Genomic DNA, 20,190 nt, shown 5'->3' on the forward strand with positions numbered 1-20,190 from the left:
AATACTGCTGTGAATAATAAAAGAATTGCTTTAATACCTTAAACTACAATCAGAGTTTAGTTGCACTAAAAGCTGCCAGTTATACCTAGAAACACCTGCAAGTAATATGGATTAATTTCTTTTCTTTTTAGAAAAATATGCCCGTCACTGGTGTGGATTGCTGATTGCCTCTGAAGGACCTTTCGCCAAATGCCACCCTTCAGTGAATCCAGCTTCTTATCATAAGGTACTAGGGTAGCTATTAAGTCTCATTTAAACATCGATGTTGGTTGGACATTAAGATTATCTATCAGGAAAGTAACACACTCAAAGGGCTGGAACAAAATGGTGTCATTGAGATACCATAATCCGTTGTGGGTCAATGGGAACGTCATTGGGTTTAGGGATGAAACACAGTATGAGACCACACAAGGGGAAGCAGAAATCAATATTTGGGGAGGCAGTTGTGAGTCAGGATAAAACTGGCAAGGGAATAAGGGAGCTGAGCGTTGGGCAACAAATATGGGACATATCAAGAGAGAATTTGGTAGAAGGAAAAGCTTAAACGGAAATCATTTGGAGGAGGTACATTTTAATAACATAATTTCCCCCTGTCCTAGAATTGCATGTTTGACACGTGCAACTGCGAGAGGAGTGAGGACTGCATGTGCGCAGCCCTATCTGCATATGTCAGAGCCTGTGCAGCCAGAGGAGTGGAACTCCCAGGATGGAGGACCAACGTCTGTTGTAAGTTCAGAGCAGCCATCCCAATTTTCAGATGAAACTCCCTGCCAATGAATTCCATCACTTTCTAAGCCATCCTGGATTCTTCTAGTGGCACTTTGCCGGAACTAAATTCTGGCCACACGTTTTTGCAACTATTCTTCAGCTAGTCGCATTTCTAGAAAAAGACAGTTTCAGCTAAAGTGTTTTTTTTGTAATGCACTATATTCAGGAATGTCTTTGAAAAACATCCAGAAGCTACAACTGGTTCAAACTATGGCAGCCACATTATTGTCTGGGTACCATGTACCGGAAACATTGCTGATTCTCTTCTCTACATTGGCCGCTGTTTTCTTCTGGACACAACTCCAAGTACTGGTCTTGAATATCTGAAGGACTGCCTCTACCTGTGCATTTAGATCAGGGCCATAGAACCTATTTCAGCTCAAGGGCCTAATTCTATTTTGGGGATGCTCTGGGGGTGGGGATGGGTTCCAGTGGTAGGCAGAGGTGAAGGCAAAATGGGTAGGACCTTGAAACTAAAAGTACCAGTTTAAAGAGCCTCTGGCTATGGGGCGGCATGCAAATACAGTACAATACAATACAATACAATACAATACAATACAATACAATACAATACCTACCAGTTTGAGCTCTTGCTGTCAGCAGTAAAATCATATGAGAGGCATTTCAACATTTTAAAGTGTGGGGGTAGGTGGCACAAAAGCTAGAAAACCACCAAATCATTGCTGGCTAGGGGGAAAGGGGCAGACCCAGGAGAGGGTGGCATGGCTTTCTGAGGAACATGGGGGGCTAAACTGCCTCCACCCGTAGGGGCTGGATTGGCCTGCTGGACCTGAGGTTCCATAGTCCTGATACAGAATAAGAGCTGAGACCCTGCTCCATGACAGTTTGGCACCAAGGAAAGGGCCTTTTGAGTTGTGGCACCTAACAAGTCAAATGCTCTTTGGATTTGGCTCCAGAGATTACCTCAATGTCTTAGTGTAATGAGGTGTAATCCAATGGATATGAGCATGAGCCTCCAAACTCGGAGGCTCCTGCTCATCCAGTGTAGAACAGCAAGAGGGCTTCACCTCCCAGCTCCTCCCATTCTGCTTTTTCACGAGGCAGCTGTTTTCAGGTGTCTAGCAACAGTGCCTCAGAGGGAGAGGGGAGGAGGCCAAGTAGCTCAGGATACCTTGTATTCAGGCCACCCAAGCCTCCTCCCCTTCCTGACCCCCAAACATCCCCTTTACTCCCTTCCCAAGGTTGTTTTCCCCACCTTGTAGTGCACCTGGAGCTGGTGGGAGAGGGGAACAGAGCTCTAATTCCCAAATCCAAGGATAGACTGCTGGCTCCCACTTCAGGGCCAGGAATACAAATTATCCTACCCTCACCCCACCCAACAATGCCAATGGGCTATACTCTCCATCTGTGTTGTCTTGTTGCTTTGATGTTTTAGCTGTTTCATTTTTCTTATTGTCTTGGATCAAAAGAAAAACACACAGTACACAGTGCTACCTTGGCTCACGAACTTAATCTGATCCACGACTCTGGTTGCTACCTGAACTGGTCGCAAGCCAAGTCAAATTCCCCCATAAGGTTCAATGTAAATAAGTGTAATCCATTCTGTAAATATTGTTTTAAATCACAGGGAAGACGGGCACAACCGTGGGTGCACTGGGGGGTGGGGAGACAGGCGTGATTGCAGGTGCACTTGGGGGGTAGACGGGCACAATTGTGGACATCTTCCCCCCCCCCGAGCATGATTGTGGTCATCTCCCCGCCCCCCGAGCACGACCATGATTGTGCCCATGCAGGGAAGATCACGATCATCACCCAATGTGGAGTTTACAACCTGAGTCAAAATTTTTCTGAAATTTCTGTTCACGAGCCAATTCGATTGTGAACTGAGGCATTCATGAACTGAGGTACCACTGTATCTGGCAGAGCATGGAATCTAGATGGGGGAGTGTAGAATCTTTGCATGTAAATAATGCTTCTCTTTTCCTGATTCCCTCCGTTAAGCAAAATACACCACTTCGTGCCCCAGATCCCTGAATTACAGTTATTCCATCAGTTCCTGTCAAACCACTTGCCGATCGCTGAGTGAACCTGATGTCACCTGCAGTATCAAATTTGTCCCAGTTGATGGATGTGCATGTGAAAGTGGAACCTACATGGATGATTCTGGGGAATGTGTGCCTGCTAACAAATGCCCCTGTTATTACAAAGGAACACCTGTACTCTCTGGTGAAGTTCTCCATGACCACGGTGCTATGTGGTAAGAGGATTCAAGTGACAGTCTAACATCATCATCATTATTGTTATCATCATCCTCAGAATTCATCTCATAAGTAATTCTGATCTCTAGAATGGGTTTGCATTTTTCACAAAAATCTTCTATAATGCAATGATTATTTTTTCCATATCCTACAAAGATGGACTAAAATCCCTGAATGCATAAAGAATAGCTGATTTTTGAACAATTTAATGGCAGTTATGCTTGGATTTTCCGACTCCAACTATCCCTGTATTATTGGTATATCTGGATTACACGAAATCCCACTAATTCTTCCACTCTTTGTAGGGCATTTTTTTCAGGGTGAAATGATAGATTTATAAAATCCAGGTGCTGAGTTTTGAAACACAGCAGCAAAGTGAAGCTTGTTCGTTCTAAGATAATATAAATAATCAAGAATAATTTCCTGTTCTTTCACACAGCACTTGTAGCCAAGGAAAGTTGAACTGCATTGGTAGTGGAGACTCAAAGCCAGGTAAGGAAGCCCTCTCTCTCTAGCTATCTCTCTGTCTCCCTCTCTCTCTCTCTCTCACACACACACACACACGCACAATATCATTGTGTTATCTGATTTAAACCAGTCCAGTCAACATTGAGTATGCAAGAAAGTCAGTTCTACAAAAACTGGTTTTTTCACTTCTCTGCAGAGTTCCTTGGAACCAAGGTCTGCCGAACAAAGTAGAATAAAATTGTGCAGGAGTGGCTGCAGTTTAATGTTTGCATTAGCACCCACCACCTTTATTGTGTAGATGGCTACCAAGAGACAAAAAACAATAAACTGGGAATGCACTTATTGCATTTTGGCCAGAAGACCACATTCGTTAAAAGTTGCATATTGGAACAAGTGTCCCTGCAGATGGTTGCTGAAGTCACAGCATACTCTCTTGAGTAGTTTGCTTAATTTTCCTCAGTACATTGGCATCCAGTGTCTGTACCTTCATCACCTACGCTATGCTTTCTTTCTCTTCCTGCTAGTGTGTGCTGCCCCCATGGTCTACTTTGACTGCAGAAACGCCAGCGCAGGCAGCACTGGAGCCGAATGCCAGAAGAGCTGTCAGACTCTTGATATGCATTGTGTAAGTGTGCAGACACAGGTTTAGGCAGTGTCTAAGAAACTGTGCTGTAAACAAAATTGCTTGCCTCTGCCACAAACGCATCAGTTGTGTTTTGGCAAGCCTAGCCTTCCCCATGCCCCAACTCCATTGACAAATGTCTAATGTACATATAAAGCTCTGTATAAAAAAGGGTGTTTTTGTCTCTTCAGTGCCTGGGAACACTGCCCATGCACCAAAGTTAGTGGATCAGTTGCTGAAATCTTTGTTGAATTCTCACAGCACATGTTCAATTTAATATGAGTCATGTAATCACCCCCACCTTTAATGGGAGATCAAAGTAAATTCTATGATTATCGGTAATTATCTGCTCCTTTCTGACATTATGCATTCTTCTTGGCTGTTACAGTATACCACACAGTGTATCTCTGGCTGCATGTGTCCCTCTGGGTTGGTTTCAGATGGTAAAGGTGGCTGCATTGCTAAGGAAGAGTGTCCATGTATTCACAACGATGCCACTTATAAGCCAGGAGAAAAGATCAAAGTTGACTGTAACACCTGGTAAGTATTGGCTTAAGAAGAGTTTTCCTCTTGCTGCCATCATTCTTGTGCATTTCAAAAATGATCTAGTTTATGAAAATATATGATCAAGTTCATAGAATTGTAGACTAATAGAGTTGGAAGGGGACAAGAAGGCCATCTGGTCCAACCCCCTGCTGTTGTAGGACACCAATTTACACCATCCCACTCAGATGACTGTCCAGTTTTGCCTTGAACGTCTCTAGTGTGGGAGAGCCCACAACCTCTTGGAAATGGGTTCCACTGTCGTATTGCTCTGACAGTGAAGAAACTTTTCATATGTACGTAGCTTGAATCTGGATTGTCACAACTTGAGCCAATTTCTCCATGTCCTACACTCTGGTATGTGCAAGAAAAGATCCTGTGCTCCCTCTTTGTGACAGTCTTTCAGGTATTTCAGGTACAAGTTGAATAACAGGTTGACCTGAGGCCATTTTAGATATCTCTTTTTTCATGCACACCTGAATAAATGGATGACCCCATCCCTATGGCACCTCTAATGCAACTTTAGGAAAGAGTATTTATGTATTTGTATTAATAATTGCATATGCCACTATCAAAAGAAAATTCTTCTAGGGACGCTTTGACAAAATACACATCAAACAAAAGACATTGAAAATACAGTAGCAGAACAATGGTTAAAGTTCTTGAAAAATGCTGGAATACTAAAGAGTTCATCTGGTGCTGAAAAGATGGCATCATGGATTCCAGATGAGCCTCTCTGGGCATTCCACAAGTGGTCATAAACATTGAGTTGATCTTGGCCCTAGATAGCACCCACAGCACCTCATTCAGGAGAAGCACACAAACAAGAATCCTGACCATGACCTCAATGTACAGGCAGGCTGATGTGTGGAGCCAGAGCAGCAATCCACAAAACTGGAGTCATGACTTGGTAATAGACATCTCTCTTCATACCACCATGTACTAAATGGCATGATTGTACACAGAAGTGGTGCCTTTCTGGTTGTCCCTCACCACCCCCTGCCTTTGTGGACCTATGCTTGGGAGGTCTGAGAGGGCATCTACTGGGCCAAGAAGGGAGATGGTGGAGGTTCCAGTTAGCATAGTGACAAGTAGGGAGAGATATGGTGCTGGAAGGAGGACTGGCCAGGTAAGGGGAATGCAGCCCAGACAGCTAATGGTTGTGCTGTGTTCCAGACCTTCCTGCACCAGTATGTTTGATGGTTGCCATGTCAGCCAACCCTTGGGTCTCTGGATGCTACTTCTAAATGCCAGATTGGTGCAGAATAAAACCTTCCTCATCTACAATCTAAACTGGCGTGTATAATGGAGATATCGGTCGGTGAGCAGGGAGGAGTTAGTCTCTTCCAGTTGTGTCCACCTGGGTACTTGGATCAGCATCAGGGTAGCTATGAGCACCAGGGTGGGAGTTAGCTTGGTCTATAGGAATTCCATCTCTCTCCAGGTGCCCTCTGTCTGATGGCTAGTCTGGTGTGTTTGTCCCTTGTGCTGGGCCACTGGCACAAATTGGGGATTCTGCTGGTGTACCACCCACCCTGCAATCCATCAGTCTCCCTACCTGAGCTGATGGAGGTGGTCTCAGAGTTCCTGAGGCTGTTGGTCTTGGGGGACTTCAACATTCATGCTGAGGGCACCCTATTCAGGGTGGTTTAGGATTTCATGGTCACCATGACAACCATGGGAATGGCCCAACACATGTGGCGGGGCATATTCTAGACTTGTTCTTCTTGGCTGGATGTGAGGATGGTGTTCTGAATGTGAGGGACTTTGGCTCAGTTCCTTTGTCATGGTTGGATCACCACCTGTTGAAACTTAGACTTATGGTGGCTTTTCCCGTCCACCAGGGTGGAAGACCCTTAAGGTGGTCTTCCTTTGGAGGCTAACGGATCCAGATGGTTTCAAGAGCACTTTGGGAGGTTTCCAGCTGACATGGTTGTTGCTCCTGTTAAAGCCCTGGTTGTTCTGTGGTACATAGAAATGACCCTGATATCACTCCTAAGCTTACTCTTTATTGTAGAGCTCTTACAGCTCCATGGTATACTCAGGAGGTGAGACTGATGAAACAAGTTAGGAGATGGCTGGAGTGCCAATGGAGGAGAACTCCCAGTGAATGTGCCAGAAACCTGCCATGGGCCTACAGTTGGGTATATTTTCAGACAGTGAAGGCAGCAAAGAAGGCAGCAAAGCCTCTATTCAGTCCTCTCTGTGCTGCCCAGAGGAGCTTTTCAAGGTTGTCTGGAGCTTATTACATTCTGGCCCCAGGGACCCCTTGGAACCATCTCTGGCCCACTGTAATCTACGTGCTGGGCATTTCCAGGAAAAGGTCATCCAGGAAGGTCATCAATGCCTCTTTGCAAGAGGGAGTGGTCCCATGCTGCCTTAAAGAGGCAGTGGTGAGACCACTTCTCAAGAAAACCTCCTTCTCAAGAAAACCTGGGAAATTTGAACAACTACAGGCCGATAGCAAATATTACTTTCCTGAGCAAGGTTCTGGAGAAGGTGGTTGCCAATGAAACTGATTATCTGGACTCATGTCATCCATACAATAAAATGGATGGAGATCTGGTTTTAGCACAGAAACAGCCTTGGTCACCATGTATGATGACCTCTGCTGGAAGTAAGACGGGGAGTGTGACCCTGCTGGTACTGCTGGACCTCTCGCTGGCTGTCAGTACCATTGCAAGTGGTATCCTTCTCAAGCAGCTGGCCAAGGTGAGGGTGAGGGGCACTGCCTTGCAGTGGTTCTGCTCCTGTTTGGAGGGTCACCTCCAGAAGGTGGTGCCTGGGGAATATTGTTCAACCCCATGGATTCTCCAGCATGGAGTTCCTCAGGAGTCTGTTCTGTCCCCCATGCTATTTAACCTCTACATGAAACTACTGCATGGGGTCATGCAGTGTTTTGGAATATGCTGCCATCAGTATGATGATGACACACAGTTCTATTTCTCCTTTTCATTGTCAACGCATGAGGCTGTGGATGTGCTAAACTGGTGACTGCAAAAAAGGGACTGGATGAGGACTAACATACTCAAACTCAATCCAGACGAGCCTGAGATGCTGTTGGTGGGTGATTTCCTTGACCAGTTGGGGAGCGTTCGATCTGTTTAAGACGGGGCCACACTCCCTCTGAAGAAGCAGGTTCATAGCTTGGGGGTGCTCCTTGAGCCATCTTTGTCACTTGAGATTCAGGTGGCATTAGTGGCTCAGAGTGCTTTCTGCCAGCTTCGGCTGGTGGCCCAGTGTGCCCCTACCTGGACAAGGATAGCCTGGCTTCAGTAATCCATGCTCTGTGGATTAGATTAATCTCGACATTAGATTATTGCACACACTTATATGGGGCTGTCCTTGAAGATGGTTCAGAAACTGCAGCTGGTGGAGAATAAGGCAACCAGATGAATCACTGGGATCCAGAAGTCCAAACCCATAAGACTCATTCTGGTACACTTGCATTAGCTGCCTGTATGCTTCTAGTCACAATTCAAGGTGCTGGTCTTAACCTATAAAGCCCTACATGGCTTGGGACCAGAATACCTGTTAGAGTGCCTCTCCCAATCCCAATCCCAATCCCAGTCCCAATGAAATAGTGCTTTATCATTTCAGAAGAGATCAGGAAGGTTTTATGAGAGCAGCCCTGCGATATTGCATGATATGGAACACTGAACTTTCAATATACTTGAATGGTCTAAACTTTACACTATGTATGTATGAAAGAAAATAGAGCATTAATTGCTTTCAATTTCTCCCTTTTTGACTTTTCATAGAGCTTATACAAAACCATCATCATAATCTATAGGTACTTCAAGATATATTTCATTCAGCTGTGCTCTGCAGGGCTAAAATGTCTTATGTGAAGTGAATGCATGGCAGCTTCTATTCGTGTTAACAGAAGGGTCCTTGAAATGATACATGTTTGCTCTTTTTTTAGTGTATGTAAGAACAGGATGTGGGAATGCACGAAGGACAAGTGCCTAGGTACCTGTGCTGTTTATGGAGATGGACACTATATCACCTTTGATGACAAGCGTTATATTTTCAATGGGAAGTGTGAATATACACTGCTGCAGGTATCGTGCAACTCCCTAGGCATTATCAATGGAAAAATAACCTGTATCCACCATGGAAGGAAATAACCTCTTTTTCCTTCTACCTTCTCCCTCCTTAGAATTACTGTGGACAGAACAGCTCTGCCCAAGGAACATTCCGAATAATCACTGAAAACATTCCCTGTGGCACAACTGGAACCACTTGTTCAAAATCAATTAAAGTGTTCTTTGATGTGAGTAGCATCATTCATGCATCCAAGTCCCACTGGAAGCCTACATTTCCTTGGGGTTGCCTGAAGCTGCCCTCCGGGTTCCAGCCTTTTATTTTGGAGCTTGTAGCTAACCATTTAAAACTCACTTAAGTAACATCCTGGGCATTTCCCCACACACTGTTGTGGGTACCCATGCACAGAGGGATGAGCTGTTAGTTTTCCTAGGTGGGAACAGATATGGAGGCATCTCAGTGCATGTGAGCACACATGGAAGCAGCACACTGCCCGGTCTCTGATTATTGCATCTATGCACATGTGCCCATGTGTTGTTGTGCTTATGGATGGGGAGGAACACATCTCTGTCAATCCCTGTTGATATTCCTGCATGGGCAGAACAGATCTTCCATGCAAGAAGAATTATGCCATTAAAATTTTTGCACCATAGGTAAGCTTGTCTTCCAGGAACTAAAACATTTTATTGCTTAAAGCTTAGATATTTCAGTTACTGTAGACAATATTGCTTTTACTGAATAAGTGATTAGTTGTATGCAATCAATACTAGTTTTAATTTTTCCTTAAATATGTCAAGATTTTTGTCAAGCTAAAGAAATAAATAAACCAGATTAGTATAATAAATAACTGTACATTAAGAATATTATTTAACTTTAGTTGTTTTAGTTGAAAAATTGCAGGCTTTTAAAATATTATGACTCTTTATTCTATTATTTATTTTGTTCACCCAGAACTATGAACTGATACTCAGTGAGGAACACCATGAAGTGGTACAAAGGAGTAATGGGACCAGCCTCCCCTTCAGTATTCGCAACATGGGCATCTTTTTGGTTATTGAGACCAGAGATGGGCTGATCCTCTTATGGGACAAGAAGACCAGCATATCTATCAAATTGAGCGCTCATTTCAAGGTGGGTCATTCTCTACAATCCAAGTATGCTTTGCATAGCATCACACCTATACATCTGCTCCTTATCTATCTTGAGTTTAAAAACTCAGTCCTTGGATGTAAAACCCATTGTTATGAATGAAAATAGCTTTCATTTATGCATGTTTAGGATCACAGCCCAAAAGCTATTTTTCATCATTTAGACATCCTGCGGAGGCCAACTGAAACTGTCTTCAAAAGGGGTCTGCTCCACAATGGGGGTCATTTTGTACCATCTCCTCAGCCTCTGTTGGTTCTTGCTGTATGGGCTTGCCTTCTGCTACTGCAGGCCACCAACAGGAATGTTTGCAGATAGCAGGAGTTTCATCCTGTATGGCCCACTCCACGTGACCGTTGCTCCCACGTGCAGGTAGCTTCCACCTTGCAGTCATTGTAACACGTATGCTTGAGATACAGGAACGCAGTTTCACTTTGCATGAATAGCTGTCTGCAATCCCACTTCGACCATTTCTGCTGGTTGTTAGTTTATTTTTTAGAAGGTTGAAGCTGCCTTTCGGGGCATTCTGTGTCCATAACAGAGCTGGAGAACGCTGGTGACCCGGCCCTCCCCAACAGCCTTTTCCCCCAGCCCTTCGAATATGCCTCACAGAGGGTTCGGAGAGCCTGCTAAATGATTCAAACTGGAGCACAGGCAGACTGAGGGGGAACGGGGACGTTTCCTGAGACATGAGTAGAGGCACTTTCCACAAGCAGACCTCCTATGTGCAAGAGGTGCCTCTGCAGTTTTCAAGAGCATTAATGCTTCTCAATGAAGCACTGATTGTGTACCTATCATTCCCTACTCACAGTCCCTCACAGGTTCTTTAGATGATGCTGCGACCCTCCAGTTTCACTTCTGTTTTTATGAGCCTCTTACAGAAGATAAAACATGGCATTATTTGAGAAACTGAAAGAACACACTTTTTCCTCTAGTGGAACTGCATCATTCCACTATATTACAGTGCCACCTAGAAGTTGTCCAGCAGAAAAGCAGTGCTTCACAATCCTGTGAAGAAACTGAAAAGAGAGACAGCAGACCTCAATCTCCCCCACCCCACCCATGCAACCCCACCCATCCCACGCAGCAGCAGCCCCTGACTCTCTGTGTAGAGTTTGGGGGCAGAGGAACTGGGGAGTCTGCTATAAAGAGTAGGGAAGTCTGCTTCTACCAGCCCTGTGACACAAGCAAAACTCTGGATCTACCCCATAACCATTGCAGTGACCATTCAAACTACTGCAAAGTATCACATGGCATCCTCATTCAACTAAAAGAATGGAATAGCCAGGTCTTTAAGGCTTATTTAAAAGCAAGGTGGTGGGGAAGCTAAATGCCTTTCCTCATGAAGGAATGACAGAGTGATGGTGTTACCCACTTACCCAGATGGCACATGAAGGTGGGTTTTATCTAGATACGTGTTCAACAGAGTATAGAAAGGTATAGAGTGGCAATTTCATCGGTTCTTCCCATGCCCTCTCCCTTTTTCCCCTAAAATGCTGCTCTGGAGGCTTGGGGAACCTCTGGAACAGTGCATGAATAACTCTGGGGACTGCAGGGGGAATCAGTGGAAATCATTACTGATGCCAGCACTAGTGCTTATGATGTTGCACTAGCATAAATCAGTGCTTGTGCAATGCAATTACCACATAATGGGGCAATACAGGAGCAATTTGCTGGAGAAAAACTGGATCTTAGCTCTGGCCCCCTTCTATACCTGGGAGCTTTTACTGACCTATGCTTCCCTCTATAAAGGAAATTAGTCTTGCCATTCACAATCCATAGAATTTTTCCAGTATCACTTAAGCACCTGGTAAGTGTCCAAGTGAACAAATGTTATACCAACAATATTCCTTCAGTACAAATATATGCAGTAGTTGGTTTTCAGCAGAATATACAGTGGAGATAGAACAGGTTGTGTGAACAAGTACTAATTCCTGTATTCCATAAACGTCGAGACAAAATTCTGTGTTTATCCTTTTATTCTAAGACTTCAAATGATCTTTATTGGAAAAATAATCTACATTCAGGTGCACAAGACTAATATCCTTGGAGCTAAAAGAAATGAATACATTTTGCAATTGTAAGGGGGCCATTCTATGCATAAACCACAATCCTGTGCATGTTCAGGTAGAAAAAGTCGTGCAATTTCTAGCATTCCCCACACAGCCACTATTATATGACTTTTTCCTATCTAAACATACAGGGGATTGTGACCTAAATGGAAAGACAAACTTTAAGCGGGTCTAAGAGGTTCATGAACCTTACCTATAACTCTATTATTTTATTTGCTCCTTTGTGCAGGGTCATGTCTGTGGCTTATGTGGGAACTATGATGGCAATGGAATTAATGACTTTACAACCCGGAGTAAGTCTGTAGTAGGTGATGTGCTAGAATTTGGAAACAGTTGGAAGGTATCTCCTACATGCCCCGATGCCAAATGTGTAAAGGACCCCTGCTCCAAGAACCCTTACAGAAAGTCCTGGTCACAGAAGCAATGCAGTATCATCAACAGCAAGGTCTTTGCTGCCTGCCATTCTCAGGTATGCCAAATTATCAAGGCAGAATTTTCCCAAAGATTAAAATTCATTCTAGTGGGACACATTTAATATCATGTCTAGTTTGGGCCACATACCTATTTTTCTGGAAACTAACATTCTACAACTGTAAACTCCAAACAGACATGTTTTTACCTGGTGTTTTGAAGCAGTTGTCACTAGTGGACACATTCGTGAAGACAACACATGCTGCTTCCATTTCTTAATAGGTGGAGCCAACTAAATATTATGAAGCATGTGTGATTGATGCCTGTGCTTGTGACACTGGAGGAGACTGTGAATGTTTCTGTACAGCTGTGGCTGCCTATGCCCAAGCATGCAGTGAATCTGGAGTGTGCATCTCATGGAGATCACCATCAGTCTGTCGTGAGTACTAGTTCATGCTTGAATAGACAGTGAAAGTTTAAAACTAGCTCCAAGGCATTTTTCCTCATTGGATGTGAGAATGCAATGAATGTAATATTACACTTAATAGTGAGTACAGTGCAGGAGAAAATACCAGGATTGTGCAGCAGTATGTATCTACCAGAAATTGACAACCACCCAATATATGATGGCAAATTGATGGCTGGTATTGCCATGCCGCAATAATTACAAATAGTTCATTCAATTGCATTAGTATTCAATATTGCATTTATACCTGTGCAGTGTGACTTCTGATCAACGTATGGATTGTTTTTAGAATATTTCGTTGTGGGATCCATAATTTTTTTAATAGTACAGGGAGTAAGATGCATCCCTATTGGAATACTGGGCTCTTCATATTTTTCTTGCTTCCTTTAGCAATGTTCTGTGACTATTACAATACTGAAAGTGAATGTGATTGGCACTACAAGCCTTGTGGAGCACCATGCATGAAAACGTGTAGGAACCCCAGTGGGAGATGCCTTTATCATTTACCGGGCTTGGAAGGTAAGAAGACTTCTACCATCTTATTTATATTTTCATTATATTTATTTCCCATCTTTCATCCTGCAAGAATTCCAAGGCAGCTCATGTAATTCTTCGGCTCTCCATTTTATCCTCATAATCACCTTGTAATATAGGCTAAGCTGAGAGGCAGTGACTGGCCCAAAGTCACCCACTAAGCTTCATCACTGAGTGGAGACTATAAACTGGATCACTTGAAACTCAGTCCTACACTTTACCCACTATACAACACTGTCTCTCAGTATGTATTTACTGTGCCAATTACTGTACAACATGCAATAAATGTTAGTTTATCTTCTTCAGTTCCAGTAGATGCCTTTTATTTGGTTTCCATTAGCTTATCTAAGACCAAGACAAGACCTCATGTAAGAGATTTTATAGAGAAAATGACAAGCATCAGCATTATACTGGTCTTTTTTCCTTTACGATGGTCATTAGAAGCTTCAGGAAGGAGAGCACTTTACTTATCAGGCAAACAGCATGGGAACAAGTCTTGGAGAGTTCCTTGACACAACTATATTAAAAATGTAGATTCTGGAGATGGAATGGGAATTCAGAAATGGCATACCATCACAGAGAAGCTCCTCTCAGTAAAATTAACCTTCTTTCAGAACGTGGGGGCACCCAGAGCGGAACCTTTATTTAACATTCAGGCAGATTCATACGAGTGCAGCTGACCCTTCAGATAGCCAGATCCCAAACTGTGCAAGGCAGAGAAAGGAAACTGCAAGTTAAATGCAGCCCACAAAGATTCTCCATCCAACTGGACTTCTCCCAAAGCCTCAACTTCTTCCCAAGGCCATGGGAGTGATATCCCTGCTGTTACTTCCTATTTGCAATTAGTGATAATATTCCCTCTAAGGTGCTCTTAGGCCCCCCAGTCAGGAGGGAAAGTTGCATGCAGTGGAGTCCCCACTGTTAGTTCTTATTATTACACTTATATCCTGGCTTTTCTCCTCTTGGAAAGAACCCAAGGTGCTGCATGATAACCCTCTGCCTCCTCACCACTGTATCCTTATAGCAACCTTGTGGGAGTCGAGACCAAGAGCCAGAGACTGTCCTAACTTTCCTCATGGCATTATTATGTGGGTATGACCGAAAAGGGACTCGAACCTGAGCGTAGCTCTCCATTCCAACTGGAGGGGGAACAGCTCACTAAGTGCTTCAGCTTCCTGGCTTTCTCCCAGTGAGGAAAGGCACAGGCCACCCTGATTGAAGTATGGGGTAGGGGAGCCCTGTACCCCATGCCTCAGTCAGGTATGGCTTTGCTACATGTTCCCTGACCAAGGCGCTGGCGCAAGGGGGACTCCTTCCCCTCACCCCTCAGGGGGGTCATCTTTGCCAAACCAGTCATGCACATAATGTAGCTGGACACTGGTTCACTCTGGGAGGCAAGGCATGCCCCTGTCATCAGGCACATGGCCCTGTACCATCTGGCCTTTTAGGAAGTCTACAAGGACAAGCCACATTTGGGACAACCCACCCCAATGCCTTGACACCCCTGGTGGAAGGCCTTATAGCAGCCTGGCTCAACCCAGTATCCTTGAAAAGAATGAGGCAACCACTTCCAGCATTTCTCAGCTAGCACGATAAAAAAGGAGAAGAAATACAGATGAAATAGGACTGCTTTTTCTCCAATGCATTTAATATGCTCTACTTCTCCCACTCACCCTTCCTTTCTCTCAGGCTGCTATCCATACTGTCCAGCAAATAAGCCTTATTTTAATGAGGATGAGATGGAATGTGTTGATGTTTGTGGCTGTTACGATGCACAGGGTAACTACCATCCACCAGGGAAAACCTTTGACTCAGGAGAGACATGCCAGTCATGGTAAGGGTACATAATCTGTTTTCAGTAACCATATGTTTCCAGTGTGCATTATTAAGGGCACAATCCTATCCATGTTTAGATAGAAACATAACCTCTAAAAGTTTTGCAAGACTTGCAGGGCTTTTAAAGGTCTAAATAAGGTCTAAATTAGTTTCATTCTATTTAAAATTGCATAAGAACCACCTTTATTCCTTCTTCTGGATTCCAAAATGACCCTTCATGTCCATTATTAGCTACTTAAAAGAATGTGTTAGGGTTGGGAAAGGAAGAATCTGATTGTGGAAGTTACAGTCTGAATTCACATCTACATAGAAAACCAAAAGTATTGAATTAATCTCATCTGCAATTCTCCATCAAACTGTTAGATGAGATAGTTCTTGTTTTGATCAAGCAGATGCTGTCTCTCTCTTCTATCCTATGGATGCAAAAGAAAGCGATGAATACTTCCTCTGGATAGTCATGCGCTGGGGGTTCTTTCCAGTGTAGGTATGGGACAGTTAGTGTTGAGGAACTCACAGCAGTGACAACATTGACACTAAAGGATGGGATGAAGAAGTTGGTTTAACAGCAAGAGAACAAAAACAGTCAGACAAACAAAACTATAAATTGAACAAAAATAATAATCTAGAACAAGATGCAAGAGATCAAATGGTCCATGATGAGAAGAGAGCCAAATCTTTTTTTCAATAATCAAGGTCAGAGAATATATTTACAACAATCCTATAGGAGAACTGAATGACAAACTATTTCCTGAAATATTTTACAGATACGTCAACTGTGCTTATTTGTCTGGGACAGCCATTATTTTTCACATGTTTTGATTTTCTGTCCCTCTAAAACTGTCCCTCTTAACTGTTAACACAGTTAACATTGCTGAACTTCTTTACAGGGCCAAAATGCCCCCCCCCCCCAAAATAAATGTATTCAAACTGCTTTCAGGAATCTGCAATATTCCTGGAAAGAGATCTTCAATGTAAGAATGGGGGCTTAACCAGAGAGCCTATCCTTGTCATGTCAGCTGAATATATAATTTTTAAACACAAATAAAATTAACCTTCAGGGGAATGAAGGAGAAAATAAATAGCAATATGTGATTTTATGAATCTACAGTCTCACATTCCACTGTGATTTTTTTACAGTGAATGCACCAGTAAAGGCATCGAGTGTAGCTATGATCCTAAAGGTAAGTTGTAGAAATTTATGAATGGCACCTTAGAAAACTCTTTCTATGATATTGCCTAACCAGAAGCCCTTCTTTCCCATTCCAAATTTCAGCATGCTACTGTTATTATGAAGGAAAGACCTATAGCTACAATGAGGTCATCTACAACACCACAGATGGTTTGGGCTGGTGTATAATTGCAGTCTGTGGTATTAATGGAACCATCCAAAGGAATATCAACAAATGTGCTGGAATTGTATCAACAACACCATTTATCTTTTCTACCACTACTCCAAGTACAGCAGGTAATTCAGTAAACTGCTTGGACTGCAATTCTGTATACCGTTGAACTTGGAAGGACTTACTTATGAGTAAGCATGAACAGGATTGCATAGCTAACCATCTGTAAATTGTTGTCAGCATTAAATAGACAGTACTTACTAGTTGTGTGCCTTCCTCCTAAATAAATTTGCAAGTACTGAGTGAGTGGGAAATGACTTCCTCTTAAGAGGAGCTATATAGCAGGGAATGTTTCGGAGCCCATCCACATTATTATTATTATTATTTATCGATTTATATCCTGCCTTTTTCCTACAAAGGGATCAAGGCAGCTTACATCTCCTCCTCCATCATATCCCCACAACAACAACCCTGTGAGGTAGGTTGGGCTGAGAGTCTGTGACTGGCCCAAAGTCACCCAGTTGGCTCCATGGCTGAGCGGAGACTAGAACCCAGATCACCTGAGTCCCAGTCCCATGCTCTTAACCACTACTCTCTGTATACTCCGTAGCCAAGCAGATACTTTGAAAACCAAAAATCTCTGACCGATTATAATGCAGAGTGGCAGTCACATTGCAAAAGAGAGTTCTACAAGAAAGGGAACAATATGATTTGATCTCCCAAGGCAATAAAATATCAAAACTTAATTGTTTTAGCCTTTCTTTGATTACAGGAAAATAAGATGAAATACAAAAACTAGTAATAAACGCCACATCATTTCCAAAATGTAAAAGGGATTTTTTAAAAATGAAGTAGCCTACTGTTGTTACTGCTACTGCTGAGCCCCACTTCTGGAGGGGGGCAGGGGAGGCTCAGTAATCTCACTGACCAAACCAAAGGTGGGGCTGTAGCTCAGTGGCAGAGCACACACTCTGAGTGCAGAAGCTCTGAGGTTCAAAGCTCAGCATCTCCAAACAAGGAGGAATATCTCTTGCCTCAAGTGCAGGAGAAATGTGGCTAGGAATGTAGGAGCACTTCCAGGTGCTTTTTAGGGATGGGCAGCATCAGAATTTGCCCATTTTGCACCTTCTGGGCCAAACATACATTTAACTGCAATCTACATCCCTGAGTTTACAACCCTAGACTATCCTGCCCACCAAAAGAAAATCCAAATGCGTTCAGCAAAATGCATACATTTGAAAAACATGCATGAAAAATGAGTACTTGTTTAAAATGTGCACAGTTGTTCTTTGATCAATTGGAGAAGAATGCATACCTTTCAGTGATGCACACACTGAGGCATGCATTCTGGGAAAGGCACACAAAATACACATGATTTTTTGTGCAAAACCGCACTCTGATTTAGGTGTGAGATACAATGAGCTTTCAGATGGTATTTGGAGAACTTTGGCAAACTCAGATTTGCTTCTGCACACCTCTGTAGCTATTCAGTGTTGATAAAGTGGAGTTCTCAGTATAAGGCACTTTCCAGTGTTTCTGTCTTTAAAAGGACATTAATAAGAAATCTAAAGAACCGGCAGCACAATGTCCCACAACAAATTGCATACCAAATAAAACAAATCAATGAAACTGAGGAAAACAAACATTCTTCTCTGTGCTACCTGTCATGGCTGATGATCTGGAAGTACACTGGTGGTTCAGTCAGCCAGGCAAATAGGAACAAGTATTCCTGTAATGTGTTTATGTCTGAGTTGCACAGTTAGGAGCCAGGCTGGAGATGGCAACCTCAAAAATTTTTCTCCCACAAAATTGCACACACTAGCTGAGTTCCACAGCAGGTTAACCTCTCTGGGAATTTTAACCATGCATTGTGATTAAAATTTCTCTCTATCGGATAGATTATCAGGTACAGCAGGGTTGGTGGGCCCCCTCCTTCCTCCCAGGAGTCATGGAGGAACACCAAGATTTCCCTGAGCCATGGGAAGCCATTTAGCACTGGCCATGGCTTGACTTTTGAAAAAGGTACTTCTGTGTTATCCACACTCAAGAGACTGAAGGCAGTCCTGCGTTTTCAAGGTAGAGTTACCTGTTTTCATGGTAGAACTATGTGGATGACTTCTTTTGTAGCAGAATCCTCAGGGTTTTGAGGGATGCTCATGTGGCCCTGGGCAGCCCTCATTTCCCAAGGTTGCATAACACAGAGTCACAAGGTCCACCCAAGAACTTGTTAAAAAAAAAAAAATCCTAGACTGACTGACTGATTGACTGTCTGTCTGTCTCTCTCTTTCTCTCTCTCTCTCTTTCAAAGCTTTTTATCTGACCTATTGGTTAAAAGTGCCCAAATAGAAAACTCAACCACAAAATTCACTGTGTGATTTTGTGACAGTCACCATCTCTCAGTCTAAACTTCTTCACAGGGTGGTTGTTGTGCAGAAGAAACGGAAAGAAGCATCGTAAGCCCCCTTGGGTACTCTGCAAAAGGAAGAATTGCAGGGCATACATGCAATGTCATCGTGAGAATACTTTAGAGGGAAAACACCTTGATTTCTTCCTTAGAAGCAGGATGTCTAGGAAAGCTTCTAGGAAGCCCCAGCTGTCTTCTGAGTTTTACAATATATGCCAAGTGACTAGCATTGCAGGAAGTGGTAAAGCCAGTGGGAGGGCAGTTGCCTACTAGCCCCTTAGAGTAGTAGCCTTTCTGCTGCTCTTCCCAGGGGGCTTTCTAATTCTTTCGATAGGCCATGGCTTATTTTGTTCTTTGTGCTTATACAATACAATGAGCAACAGTGGCTTTATTAAACAATGGGACAAGACTTGGCTAGTTTGCATAGTTTGTAAGCCATCCTGGGGAAAGAATACAAAATCAGGACAAGCTCAACAACCATCTAAATTAAGAGAGCAAGCTAAATCATGATTTACAAATTTGTGCAAATTCAGTAAATGTGATAGAGCATTTTTAAAGACTGATTTGAAAATTCAGAATACACACAAGAACATTGCACTAAAAACAGCAAGAAAAATTTAGGGGAAAACTGTACAGATTAGTCATTGAAAATAATAAAACACTTTTTTTTATACTAGAACCAACTATACCAAGATCAACAGGCTGTGTCCATAGGGTGTGCTCTTGGACACAATGGTATGATGTCAGTCACCCAAACTATGGAACAAATGATGGGGACTATGAAACACCAGAAAACATAAGAGCCCATGGATATGATCTTTGTAAAATGCCAGATAATGTAGAATGCAGACCTCAGACGTCTCTTGAGGAAAAGCTGGAATCCATTAATCAAACATTAAAGTGCACCAAAGAAAGTGGCTTGATCTGTAATAACAGAGAACAGAACCCACCAATCTGCTATAATTATGAAATCAGATTCCTGTGTTGTCAATATACACCATGCACAGAAACTACAAACACACCCACGACAAAATTGATGCAAACATCAAGGCAAGTAGCGATGACAACAACAGGTGTAACAAAATATGAAACTGAAAAGGAAACACAGACTTCAACACCTTCAACAACATGGCATCTGCAATCAACAACGAATGAAATCACAACGATTGGAAAGAGCACACTAGAAATATCAACTTCTACTGTTTGCCAGCCCATCTGCCAGTGGACCCCGTGGTTCGATACCAAGAAACCAACCAACGCGCCGGATGACGGGGACGTCGAGAACTTCGAAAGGATCCGTGCCGCTGGAGGACA

General features: G+C 43.1%; 1 protein-coding gene across 1 annotated transcript in view; it reads left to right on the forward strand.

The window, feature by feature from the left end:
- LOC123021370 (mucin-5B-like) overlaps positions 1–20,190 on the forward strand; it is a 70,093-nt gene that overhangs the window by 20,779 nt on the left and 29,124 nt on the right. Inside the window, exons 15-30 of the mRNA XM_044426082.1 lie at positions 132–226; positions 600–726; positions 2,731–2,986; positions 3,427–3,479; positions 3,980–4,080; positions 4,466–4,617; positions 8,546–8,684; positions 8,783–8,896; positions 9,619–9,798; positions 12,115–12,354; positions 12,579–12,735; positions 13,153–13,281; positions 14,986–15,130; positions 16,270–16,313; positions 16,406–16,597; positions 19,554–19,926. Coding sequence (XP_044282017.1) covers positions 132–226; positions 600–726; positions 2,731–2,986; positions 3,427–3,479; positions 3,980–4,080; positions 4,466–4,617; positions 8,546–8,684; positions 8,783–8,896; positions 9,619–9,798; positions 12,115–12,354; positions 12,579–12,735; positions 13,153–13,281; positions 14,986–15,130; positions 16,270–16,313; positions 16,406–16,597; positions 19,554–19,926 — 2,497 coding nt within the window. The remainder of the gene's footprint in view (positions 1–131; positions 227–599; positions 727–2,730; positions 2,987–3,426; positions 3,480–3,979; positions 4,081–4,465; positions 4,618–8,545; positions 8,685–8,782; positions 8,897–9,618; positions 9,799–12,114; positions 12,355–12,578; positions 12,736–13,152; positions 13,282–14,985; positions 15,131–16,269; positions 16,314–16,405; positions 16,598–19,553; positions 19,927–20,190) is intronic.

The sequence above is a fragment of the Varanus komodoensis genome, unplaced genomic scaffold (assembly GCF_004798865.1).
Source record: "Varanus komodoensis strain SLA01 unplaced genomic scaffold, ASM479886v1 scaffold16, whole genome shotgun sequence".
Classification (NCBI taxonomy): Eukaryota; Metazoa; Chordata; class Lepidosauria; order Squamata; family Varanidae; genus Varanus; species Varanus komodoensis.